Raw genomic sequence first — 13,477 nt, 5'->3', positions numbered from 1 at the left:
CTTTTTCATCTAGCTCTATATCTCTATAGAGATACAGAGATCTAACAAGGCCTGGCAATTTAGAAAGCTCTCAATAAAATATTTATTGGATAAAGGAATAAATGAATAACCAAAAAATAGCAAAAATCCAACTTAATGATGAAGGTTTGGGAAAGTGTCTTAAAGGATATAATGATTGAGTCTTCAAGGAGTCACTGGAGTTGGTAAAGCAGAAATATAGAGAGGAGGAGAGTGAATGTTAAAGGCATTTGAAATTGCCATCAAGGGAATTAAAAATGGTTCAATATAACATGTGGGTGAGAGGAAGGGGATGAAGCTGAAAAGTGGGGCAGGGGCCAGAAGGACCTTGTATGCTTTGCTATAGAGTTTGAATTTCATTTTCCAGGTGATGGGAATCATGAAAAGATCTTCAGTAAGAGAGGAACCTAATGAGGTTTTCTTGTAGAAAGTTGTCTTTGGCCACAAGGAGAGTAAGCGATGGCAGGGATGGAGATGGGGTTGAGACGGGATTGCAAAGATCAGCTAAGAGCACCTTTCAATCAGTAATTCAGGTGAGAGGTGATGAAGGTCTGACCTATGGCTGAAAAGGTTTGTTTTTGTCCTGTTCTTCCCACTGTCAGCTTTTCATCACCACCAACACCATCACACCCTCCTTCAGGATGTGGGCCTGGGGATGCTGAGTAGTAACAGAAAATGCCAACCACAATAGTGCTTTTCAAACACTTTTTTCTTCGTTGCGCCATGCCAAAAGGCAAAGTGGCATTTTCCAGAAGGTCCATGAGCAGAACCAAACAAAAAAGAACCAAATGACTCTTTTTGGTGCCACAATCTTTGGGCCACCTCACTTCTCTCAGCAGGTACTGTGCACACTTGCCATATTATACTTTTTTTAAGAAAGGAACTAAAAAGAAGAGGCAAAAAAGGAGAAGAGGAAGGTAAAAAAAAAGCACAAGACAGATGGTGAAGACCCTTTATCATATTCATAAATAAAGAATTAAAGTTATTGCAAGAAAGAAGAAGCTGTTTACATTTTGTGGTCCATTACCAGGACTTGAATTTTACAAAGGAGATACAGGATAGATGGAAATTTGCTCAGTTTACTTATGGAGGAAGACCAGATCTCCCTTCATGCTCTAGCCCAGACCTGATGGGAGTTATAAGGAGCAAACCCCTTCCTATAGGACCATGGTTCCCAACCTTAACTATACATTGAAATTAACTGATAATTAAAAGAAATACTGCTGCCTGAATCATACCTTAATAGATTCTAATTTAATTGGTCTACAGTGTGGTCTTAGAATTGGTCCTTTTATAAAATTCCCTGGGTGATATGAATATACAGGTGGGCTGAGAACCACTGCTATACAACAGTGGTCAGCAAAGTTTTCTCTAAAAGGCCAGAGAGTAAAAATTTTAGGCTTTGTGGGCCACAGGGTCTCTGCTGCAACTACTCTACCCTGCTGTTGTAGTGTGAAAGTAGCCACAGACAGTATGTAAATGAATGGGTGGGGCTGTGTTCTAATAAAGCTTTATTGAGAAAAACAGTCAGTGGGCTGGACTTGGCTCATGAGCCATAATTTATTGACCCTTGTTTTAGAAGCACATTCCAAAGGATGGCTGGATTGTTCAGATTGCTAAGTCAGGTATGGACAAATCTTCCAGTTTAAAAAAGGCATCTGAAAGAATGTTCTAATTTTAGTAAAATGAGATATGTTGCTGAGTTTCATTTCATAAAATGCTCAGGTCTTCTAGAAAAGTGAAGCTTTGATAGTTGACATAAATTTACTTTACTACCCTGCAGTAGCTATCTGTGTGGGTTAATTTACATTGAAAATCTGCCAACAGAAGGTTTGGATTTAAAGTCCTGGCTTAATATGTTAGGTCCAACTTAAGGCAAAGCTGTCAGGTTAGATCTGGGGAGTGAGGGAAAGAAAGAAGTGGAGTATTAAGTTCCATGAAACCTCTATGCTGTTTGACTTCTCAGGGAGACCACATGTGGTTTTTGCGTTCTGAAGAAAAAAACTCCAGTAAGGTATAAAGAAGAAAAAAAATAACATGAAGTGGTGGGTAGAAGGATTAGACATGAAGATAGACACTAAAAATTAGAACCGACATACGGACAGAAAAAATTAAACCCAAGTGAGAACGGGGTCTTTACAAGGTCAGAGAAATGAACTGGTAGATTTCTACATTTTATGGGTTTTCCAAATCCCTTGACTAGAATTCAGCCATGAGCCTAAGTTTTGTTTTGACGTCCACATAGAGAACCAGTTTTAATTTATACTATCATTTTACTCTGGAGAAATCCAGAGGAGGCAAAGACACATTAGAAAAATGAACTTTTGCCTAACCATTAAGTTTCTCTTCCACCATCACTGGTTGCATCACTCTCCATAGAAAAGTAGCCAAATGACACACGGTTGCAAGTCATGCTCCTGACAATCAAGGCTAGCTGAGCTGTGTGGGTTACGCCATCCTCACCTTTATCCTATCGATGTTGGCTTCCATCTTCAGCTGTTCTACCAGTTTCCTGGCTTGAGCTATGCTGGCGGTGTTGTTGCTGGCCATTGGAATGCTGGGTGGGTTTTTCAGACACACTGGGAAAGAAAACAAGGAGGAAAAATGCATCAGAGAATTCTCCAGCTGCCAAATGTGCAGATTCATCATAACTGAGGGATCCCCCGAAAATGGCTACAGTCAGGTCAGGCTCCTCCAGCCATCTACATCCCCAATCCAGTACTGAGTCTGAGTGGCAGGCAGGCCAGAAGATGAGGTTTGCTTCTCCAATTCCCTACCTCGGCCCTTCCATCCCTCTTTGGGGGAAAAAAAAAAGAAGAATGTTCATCAAATCAGATAAGATATGCTGTCACATTAAGAAAGCAAGTTATTAAATTTATGTCAATTTATGAAATAAGTTCAAAATGGTAAGGGTGACAGTATGCATAATTACTGTTGTTATTTATTGGATACTGCTATTGTTAGATACTGTGTTAAGTGCCCTCAGAGGATGAGGAATGAAAGGCGAGCAGAGGCAGGAATGGTAAATTATATAATCCCTAAGGACTAAAAACACTATGTTTACAATGTTCTCTTGATGGGCTCAAATGCTGACTCTCTGGTTAACTGTAAGCACCTCAGTCTATTATACTGCAGAGACACTGCAATAGGACTTGTGGCTTTTTTGTGTTGTTTATCCAGCACCATTTTAAATGGTCCTTTCTCTCCAGTCTATTTGAAATATGGCTTGATTCACAACCAATTACTTTACTCATAATTCTTCAGGAACAATCTATAATGTCAAGGGGTAGGCGTTGCTATGTCTAAATTGTTACTTGCATCGATGAGTAGACCAGTGGTATTCTAAATTAAGTACAACAGACTTAATACTTTTATGAATATGGAATGGAACATAAACGTTTAGAGAGTGGAGTTCTGTACCTATGTAGATGGTGAGATGCTTTCTTTGTCTCTGGCTCTACCAGACCCACTCCCATCCTTGTCCCCCAATCCCTTCAAGTCCTATCCCAATTTCATTTCTCTTCTAATTATTTCTTGACCCACCATCTCACTTTATTCTTGTTGTTCATCTCAGAAAGTATCCTATTTATTTTCAGTGCCCACTTCCCCCACATTCTCATCAGTTCTTGCTCCATGTCAAGGTGCCATATACTATTTCAGGACCGTCAATGTAAATTTGCCCCTTGAGGTCACTGACACCCAATAGTGAAGGAATGTCTGACAACTGCAATTTAACTAGAGTGCACGACCCAAGAAATGAGAAACATTAAACACTGCTTCAGTCACCACCAGTCATATCTTGTTCTGAAGATATTATATTAAAAACCGTGACTTCTACTAGCTTTGGGGAATATTTTTATCTAGGGATAAAGTAGGATCAGGCTACTATCTCAAAAAGGAAAGAGGACACATAGAAAACCTACAGAAAGAAAAATAACCCATAATAAGTTCAGTACATAGGTTTTTACGTATCCATGAAAATCAAGAAACAATTTTTATTTTAATTACCAAAAAAGCAAAAGTCTATAAATTATCTTCTTTGGTTCTTATTTCTTGACATTTAACTCTCTGTAAACAAAGAGGTCCCTTCATGGATAGTGTTATTTTATAAAGAATACTGCAAAAGCCAGCCCAACAACATTTATAGTATAAATTGGAGGATAGTAAACTGTTCCCTCAATTTATTTTCAAAGGGTTTGGAGACAATAAAATGGGAAGGAAGACTGAAAGAATTTTGAAGCCACAAAGATCTCTGAACTCTACTTTCAAATGCTTGAAGATAAAGGGAGGGATCCTGCATGCAAAAACAAACAAAAAAAGGAGGCTTTAACAACAACTGCAATTTCATCAGCATGGTTAGGGACCTAATCATCTTCGCCCCAGAGGGAAATTATGTGCCCCCAAATCAAATGGACATCTACCAGCCTTGCAAAACTTCACAGGGCCAAGATGGAGTATTGACTTACCCAGTAGAGTAGCCTAACTCTTCCAGTGATCCAGAATGGAAGGAGCCATGGTCTACAGGTCCCTGGACACTGTTCTGTAAAGTTCATGTTTCCTCCAAACTAGAATTTATCACACTAGAATATAGACTATCACAGAATTTCCAAATCCTCATTGGGCCTGAGGGAGCTCTGAGAGTCTGGTCAGCTATTCTTCTGCCCTGGAATCTAAACCAGATAACATAGTAACCTGTGGCAGAGACCACTGCTTGTATCCAATACCCCTTTTCCTCTTCTTCATTAGAGATAACAATTGCTTGGTGTGGTGATATGACTAAGTTTGGCCAATGAGACATAAGCAGAAGTGTCCTGAAGGGAAGGGATGTGCCCTTTGCCTCCCCTTCTTCCTGTTACTAGCCTAGAAGGTAGTCATATTGACCACAGAGCTCCATCTTGAACATCTGGGCTACACTCCAGGAGGAGCAGGAAGGATCTGGGTCCTTATTGATACTGTAGAGCCACCATGCCAACTGTGAACTGGCTGCCATCTATGTGAAGAGAAATAAGCACCTGTCTTGTTTACACCACTATTATTTAGGGTTTCTCTACTGTTGGCTCACAGATCTGCCATTAACTGATTAAATAACCCATTATTTTTATTTGAGTATCCAGGAAAGTCTATGTCCTAATGCCTGTTAATGTTCCCTGGATAAAGCTGTAGCTGTCCTGAGGAGGCTGAGATGGAAAGTGTTTGAGTTTTCTATTGCTGCTGTAACACCTTACTACAAATTTAGTAGCTTAAAGAATATAAATGTATCTTAACAGTTCTGGAGGTTAGAAGTCTGAAATAGATCCCACTGGGCTAAAGTCAAGATATTGGCAGGGCTTCATTCCTTCTGGAGGTCTAAAGGAAAATGTCTCCTTTCCTTACATAGCTTCTAAAGGTTGCCGGCATTCCTTGCCTCTTGGCTTTTTTCTTCATTTTCAAAACCAACAAAGGTGAGTTGACTCCTTCTCACTCTACATCACTCTAACCTCTTCGGTAGTCACCTCTCTCTGACTCTCCTCTGCCTCCTTCTTCCACTTTTAGCAACCATTGTAACCACACTGGGTCCACTCTGATAATATAGGATCATCTCTGTATCTTTAGGTCAACTGATTAGCAACCTTAATTCCATTTGCAACCTTAATTCCCTTTGCCATGTAACATAACAATCTGCAGGTTCCAGGTATGGGAACATGGACATCTTTGGGGACCTTTATTCTACCTACGATGGAAGGAGACCTCTGTGCAGGTAGAGAAGGAAAGTGGAAAGGTGGGATGTTGAGGTGGGGAAGAAGAGGGATGGGGCAGGACGTAAGTTTAGAAATGCTGGGGAGAGAACAAATAAAACCTAAATGGACTTAAGAAAAAAAAAGTAGACAAAGGCTTTGGTTTGTACTTCTAGCTTTAGGAAGATCCTGTATGTTTTTCTTTTACCATATGACCCAACAAAATCTAGGGCCACTTTCAGAATCACTTAGTGCATTTTCCTCTTTTTCACATCCGGCTGCTTTCCCGTAAAAGCAATGAAGAAATCCCCCTCCTGAAAACTGAAAGAACTGTAGAGTCCTAGACCAGTGTTCCAAAGAAGTATGTGATATTGAGATTTATAAGAAATATATATTTGGTCTTTGACCTATTCTTGGCACAGAGCTCCTAAAACCCTTGGAATCTCCTGTGGTAAGACCAATAAAGGTCTTTTGTTATGTTAATGAGGTGATTTTTGGAAAGCCCTTAGGCAACCTGAGGATTGGGGAGCTGTTTGCCAGGAGAAACAACCATGTGATTAGAGGGTTGGAACTTTCAGAACTCACTCCCAGCCCCAACCTCCTGGAAGGAAAAAAGGGCTGAAGGTTGAATCAATTGCCAGTGGCCAATGATTTAATTAATCACGACTATGTAAAGAAGGCTCCATAAAAACCCAAAAGGAGAGGGTTTGGAGAGCTTCCAGGTTGGTGAACGCGTGGAGATGCTGGAAGAGTGGCCCATCTAGAGAGGGTATGGGAGCTTTGCACCCTTTCCCCATACCTTGCCCTTTGCATCTCTTCCATCTGGCTGTTCCTGAGTTACACTCCTTTATAATAAACTGGTAACCTAGTATGTAAAATGTTTCTCTGAGTTCTGTAATAGTAAATTAGTCAAAACCAAGGAAGAGGTCATGGGAATCTCTGATTTATAGCCAGTCATTCAGAAATACAGGTAACAACCTGGGCTTGCAATGCGGGGCCTGAATTGTGTTTGTGTGTAGGGGGAGGAGAAGGCAGTCTTGTAAGATCAACCATTAACCTGTGGAACCTGATGCTATCCCTGGGTAGGCAGTGTCAGAATTAAAGAATTAAGTTAAATTGTAGGACACTCAACTGGTGTCAGAGGATTGTTTGGTGTGAAGGGAACTGCCCCCCTCCACACACTGGAATTGGGTCCTGGAGCCCTACTGAAGTATGTATTTTCCTAAAACGTGACTATGGTAAATAAGAAGAAGTCAGTTTATCTTCTAAGCTTGAAGCATTCGGACAATGCATCACACAAACTCTCACACACACACACCTCTTTTCATCTTACAAATCTGAAACTCTGTACCCATTAAACAATAACACCCATTCCTTTCTCCCCCAGCCTGGGAAACCACCATTCTGCTTTCCGTCTCTATGATTTTGATTACTCTAGGTACCTCACAGAAGTGGAATCATACAGTATTTGTCTTTACAAGACTGTCCTGTTTCACTTAGCATAATGTCCTCAAGGTTCATTCATGTTGTAGCATGTGTCAGAATTTCCTTCCTTTTTAAGGCTGAATAATATTACATCCTATGTATACACCATATTTTATCAATTCATCTGTTGACGGACACTTGGGATGCTTCCACGTTTTAGCTACTCTGAGTAAGGCTGCTGTGAATATGGGAGTACACATATCTCTTCAAGACTCTGCTTTCAGTTCTTTTGAGTATATACCCAGAAATGGAGTTGTTGGATCATATAGGGTAAGTCTATTTTTAATTTTTTGAGGGACAGCAATACTGTTTTCCGTAGTAGCTGTACCATTTTACATTATCACTAAAAGTGCACAAGGGTTCCAGTTTCTCCTCATCCTCATGAACACATTCTTTTTTTTTTCTTTTTTTAAAAATCGTAGCCATCCTAATGGGTGTGACGTGGTACCTCATTGTAGTTTGATTTGCATTTCCCAAATGAGTAGTGATGTTGATCACCTTTTCATGTGTTCATTGGCCATTTGGATATCTTTTTTTGGAGAAATGTCTATTCAAGCCTTTTGCCCACTTTAAAATCAGGTTTGTTGTTGTTGAGTTTTAGGAATTTAGTATATATTCTGGATACCAATCTCTAATCAGATATATGGTTTGCAAATATTTTCTCCCATTCCATGGATTGCCTTTTCACTCTGCTGATAGTGTACTTTGATGCACAAAAGTTTTAAATTTTCATGAAGTCCAATTTTTCTATCTTTTTCTTTTGTTGCCTATGCCTTTGGTGTTAGAGCTGGGAAATCACTGCCAAATCTAAAGTTGTGAATGTTATGCTCCATTATTTTGAAGGAGAAAAGAACATGCCACTCCAAGATATGTCACTATGGCATACTGGTTATTTTCAATTGAAGTTAGTTAAGAAAATAGCCAGTGCAAGAAGAATACTCTCACTCTCTTTGTCCCCCTGAAAGCAGGAAATAAATCTCCTGTGTGAAGGCACCCTCCCTCTACCGGGAAGGTAGAAGGCATCCTTATTGCCAGAGACAGGAAATTCAGGGCCGAGAAGGCTGTATCAGCAAACCTTGTTACTTCTTCAGTAATTTGCTATTCCAAGCCCAGGTCCATTCGTCTTGTTGATTCTTCACAAACGAATTGTTTCCCTGTCTAAAAGGTATAAAAGCTGCCTGCTTTGGTCACTTCTTTGAGTCTCATTTCTTTATGGGCTCATGTATATGTACAAAATTAAATTTGCTTTTCTCCTGTTAATCTTATGTCAATTTAATTGTTAGACCAGCCAACTGTTAATCTTAGGTCAATTTAATTATTAGAGTAGCCAAAGAATCAAGAATGGACGAAGGGGAAAGTTTTCCTCCTCTCCAGTTTTGGTGCCAAAAGTAGGGCTCTGCCCTGCCTGGACACTGTTCGCTCTCGGGCTGTGGCAGCTGAGAGACCTTGGGACCTCTGGTAGGTGCTGGCAGAAGGAAAGAATTCATACCAAATCAGTCTCTCAGATCTCTGCCTGCAAGGTCTCGTAGAAGTGAGAATGGTAAGAATCCTTTTCTTTTTCTAAATTCAGATTAGTAGGAGAAAATATTTTTATGAATTAGTTCCTTGGGTATGGCGACTTGTAAAGATTTGTTGTGAGTACTCTTGTTATCTATTTATTCCTTTTCTCCCAGAGATGGTCATTGTTTTCCTTTTTCTCTGCCTTTTGTGTCATTTCTCATAAGGAGAAAAACCATAGGGCAGAACACAGGCATAGGTTCTAGAAGCCTGTTGTCTGATCTGGCTTCACACACTGGTGAGTTCACGGTTCTCATCAGACTGGCATCTATTTAGACAAACTTTGCTCTGGGTCCTCTAATGTAAAAACTGGGTGAAGTTTTCCTTTCATATTGTTCTATGTCCTGAAAGCATAACTCTATGACCAGTAAGAATATTCTCTGGTTTCTGCTAGCCGGAGAATGCAAGTAATAGCTTGCACTTGGTGGCCAGTTGAATAGACTGGATTCGAAGACATGAACTCACAAGCAATGTTCTCTTTGTCCAACTGTGCCAGCTTCCAGGGAAGTTTGTCATAAGGGGCCTTTGTCATCTCAGCCTTCGTTGTCTTGCTAGTGCTGAAAAGTCTCATTCTATTAATGCCTGCCTGGTGTCATAGATTAGTAGGTCTGTGATGCTTTCATGCTCTTGTGAGAGACCAGAGACACTGTTTGCACTATACCATTCTTACTACCTATGACAACAACGGTCTTTGCTTTCTTAGGCTAAATCTGGAATGAAGTTTCTGGATCTTCTGAGGACTATGTCTTTTGTACTATCCTTTGGTATACCTCTTGCATCCATGGTTAAACTGTAAAAAGACTTACTGGTTTGAGTCTCTATTGAGATTAATGTAAGTTCCTACTCATCAACGGCCAAAGGATCCTTTGAACTGGCAATATTTGAAAGAAAGATTTTTTAAAGAGCGCTCTCATTCTAAACGACTGTCTTACTGGTACCTATGAAAAGAGAACCCAAAGGAATATAATGTCTAGCCTTAGGGACCCTTAACAAGATGAAAGAACAGACATTAGACTTAGAAAAAAATTAAAGACCACATCCAACAAAAATTCTCCCTGTAAAAAATCTGGCCCCATCTCCTCAGTAAATTCCCTTAGTTCCTCAAACTCCTCCACCTTCCCCTTAAACACCCAGCTGCCTGTTTTAACTTCCCTTTCCCTAAAAGATTTATAGAGAGCTACTCTGATCTCTAGGCCTCAAGTACACAGGTTACTCATGCAAATGCTGAAAGCCAGGAAGTAAATTTAACAGGCGTATCCAGGATGGAGAGTAAGGCTTTCTTTGTTATTCCTTACAACTCCTCCTACTTTCCAGGGCTCCATAATCAGGCTCTGCCAGCTTCAGGTCTTTCTATACAATGTCCTTTGTAGATGTATCCTGGACCCCTCCACCCAACACCACAAAGAATTCATATCCCCTGGAAAGCAACAGATCTTTTAAATTACAAAGCCCTTTACCTCCACTTTCAGAAGATCCTACCAAATTTAAAGACGTATTTAAAAGATTATTGGCCATTTACAACCCTTCTCACAGAGGAAACAGATGACCAGAATTTCTCCCAGGCCCTCCTATAAAATGGTCAGGAAATGGATCAGCTGGAGGCTGATGTTTAGCAAATATTACATTATATTACATATAAATATTATATATTATATGCAAAGGTAGAGGCTTTCCCATCCAAGGTGAATTGGTCTAAGGTTAAATTGTACACTCAGAAAAAGGAGAACATCCAAAGGCCTTTATAAAATGCTTTGTACAGACTTTTCAAAGGCATACTGCATTATGCCCTGAAGCTCCAGAATATAGAAATCTTTTAATTTCCCCCTTAATATGAAATTTTCTCCTAAATTTAAAAAGGCAAATTCAAAATAGTGTGCCTGGGTGGACTAGTCAACCTCTAAGCATTATGATGGAAGCAGCTACCCAATTCTTTGAACATAGATTGCAGGAGAAAAAAAGGAATGATAATCAACAATACTTGATTTGCAACTTGAATCTTCAGAAAAACAAAAGCATAGCTCTGAGAGCAGCTCGAAGTCCACTCAGACCCTTTCCCATTTGCCTTCAGGTATTTGCAGATATTATTAAAAAATCAAGACATTGGAAGTACAATTGTCCTGACTTAAGAAAAAGAAGGAAAAAATTAAATAGTAATTACCTTAGACTTCTGATAATAAATATACTCCCAAATTCCTACATTCTTTCCCTGTCCCTTAATGATGTAAATCTTATCATGTATTTATAAAGCAAACAGCTCAAGAGGTAAATAGAACACTGCTCACAATTGCCTGACACACATGATAAAAAAAGGAGGGGGAAGGCTTTTAAAAATACAAAGTACTATAAACTCACTTGCCTAAATCTAGTCCACAGCGTTCATAAGATAACTTGTCAAGGACAAACACAAATCTTAAAAGTCTCCTGCACAAACATTAGTAAAAAGCTTTAGCCATTTAAGAGAGTAAGCTTAACTTGTTCTGTCCTACAGAGATATAATTTGAATTCAACTGTTATTTATAAACTAGTGAGTGTTATTTTACTGTACCTGATTCATGGCTAAAGTTTTAGAACAAAAGCTATAAAGTCTCTGTGTCTGTGTGTATGTTTACATATGTCTATAAATCTATGTTATGTATATGTGATATTTTTCTACCTCTGTATGGTATTGCCAAAATCATTTTGTAAATGAGCTCTATTTAACTGGCTTAAACTTAAGCTCTTATGAATTAAGCATTCCTAAAACTCAGAAACATAGAAACTAACTCAAATGTTGAAGTTCATGTGATATGGGATACCCTTTGCTAAATAAATGCTAGTTTAAGTTCGTTGGATTAATTAAAATAGACATGTCTTCAGTTATCACCATTAAATATAATGCAGACACGCAACTTTTATTCTACCTGGGTTTACTAGTCAAGTAAGCTCATGTTATCTCTGTTGCAAAATTTGTAAACAAGAAAAATAACTTGAAATGATGGCTGGCCACTTTGATGTCTTAGGAAATTTTCATGAGTGATCTAGATATGACTGTTGGGAACAAGTGAATTAAATAAATGTAAGTGGGATAAAAATTTTTAAGTGAACTTTTCAATAATAATTATGTTTTATGATGTATACTTAAATAGTTTCCCAAATCCCTTTGGTAACTTATACCCTTACAGTTTTGCTAAGTTAAATTAAATGATAGAAATTTATGGAATATCTAGATAATTTCCAATTAAGATAAGACACAGAAACATTAATTATTGAACATGGGTTTATCCACTTTTGATTTCTGATTATACAGAAACTAAAGATATTTGGGTCTATTAGTAAATATTATGTACCACATTGAAAGGTTACAATACAAAGAAACATATGTTTTTAGAAATTATAAAATGTATTCATAAATTGGCCAATCCAAGAATGCTGGTATAATGTACAACGCACAACTGCTTACTTCTTGGTTTTTACTAGAAATTAAGGTTTCTACAAATTAAAAATTCTAATTAATAAATGCAATTGGAACTACTAAAAATAATAAGAAAAACATTTCTGTGCAAGAAAAGTAGGTTGTGATTAGGGTTAAAAAATGTATGAGGGGGATTCAGGAGAAGATGGCAGAAGAGTAGGACGCGGAGATCACCTTCCTCCCCACAGATACATCAGAAATACATCTACACGTTGAACTGCTCCTATAGAACACCTACTGAACGCTGGCAGAAGACCTCAGACCTCCCAAAAGGCAAGAAACTCCCCACGTACCCGAGTAGGGCAAAAGAAAAAAGAATAAACAGAGACAAAAGAATAGGGACGGGGCCTGCACCAGTGGGAGGGAGCTGTGAAGGAAGAAAGGTTTCAACACACTTGAAGCCCCTTCGCGGGCGGAGACTGCGGGTGGCGGAGGGGAAGCTTGGGAGCCACGGAGGAGAGCGCAGTAACAGGGGCGCAGAGGGCAAAGCGGAGAGATCCCGCACAGAGGATCGGTGCCGACCAGCACTCACCAGCCCGAGAGGCTTGTCTGCTCACCCGCAGGGAAGGGCGGGGGCTGGGAGCTGAGTCTCGGGCTTCGGTTGGAAGCCGGGAGAGGACTGGGGTTGGCGGCGTGAACACAGCCTGAAGGGGCTAGTGCGCCACGGCTAGCCGTAAGGGAGTCCTGGAGAAGTCTGGAGCTGCCTAAGAAGCAAGAGACTTTTTCTTGCCTCTTTGTTTCCTGGTGTGCGAGGAGAGGGGATTAAGAGCGCCGCTTAAAGGAGCTCCAGAGACGGCAAGAGCCGCGGCTATCAGCGCGGACCCCAGAGACGGGCATGATACACTAAGGCTGCTGCTGCAGCCACCAAGAAGCCTGTGTGCGAGCACAGGTCACTATCCCACCTCCCCTCCCGGGAGCCTGTGCAGCCCGCCACTGCCAGGGCCCGGGATCCAGGGACAACTTCCCCGGGAGGACACACGGCACGCCTCAGGCTGGTGCAACGTCACGCCGGCCTCTGGCAGGCTCGCCCCGCATCCGCACTCCTCCCTCCACCCCGGCCTGAGTGAGCCAGAGCCCCCGAATCAGCGGCTCCTTTAACCCCATCCTGTCTGAGCAAAGAACAGACGCCCTCAGGCGACCTACATGCAGAGGTGGGGCCAAATCCAAAGCTGAACCCTGGGAGCTGTGCGAAAAAAGAAGAGAGGGGGAGGTCTCTCCCAGCAGCCTCAGAAGCAGCGGATTAAAGCTCCAC

The 13,477-nt window shown here is 40.5% G+C and overlaps 1 protein-coding gene across 5 annotated transcripts in view; it reads right to left on the bottom strand.

Annotated features, from left to right (window-relative positions):
* GNG2 (G protein subunit gamma 2) overlaps positions 1-13,477 on the bottom strand; it is a 218,494-nt gene that overhangs the window by 21,021 nt on the left and 183,996 nt on the right. For all 5 annotated transcript variants that reach the window (XM_028495858.2, XM_024118332.1, XM_055088430.1 and 2 more), the window contains one exon: positions 2,482-2,597. In XM_028495858.2, coding sequence (XP_028351659.1) covers positions 2,482-2,568 — 87 coding nt within the window. In that variant the 5' untranslated portion in view covers positions 2,569-2,597. The remainder of the gene's footprint in view (positions 1-2,481; positions 2,598-13,477) is intronic.

The sequence above is a fragment of the Physeter macrocephalus genome, chromosome 11 (genome assembly GCF_002837175.3).
Source record: "Physeter macrocephalus isolate SW-GA chromosome 11, ASM283717v5, whole genome shotgun sequence".
NCBI classification, from domain to species: domain Eukaryota; kingdom Metazoa; phylum Chordata; class Mammalia; order Artiodactyla; family Physeteridae; genus Physeter; species Physeter macrocephalus.
This window is presented reverse-complemented; position numbering and strand designations above follow the sequence as displayed.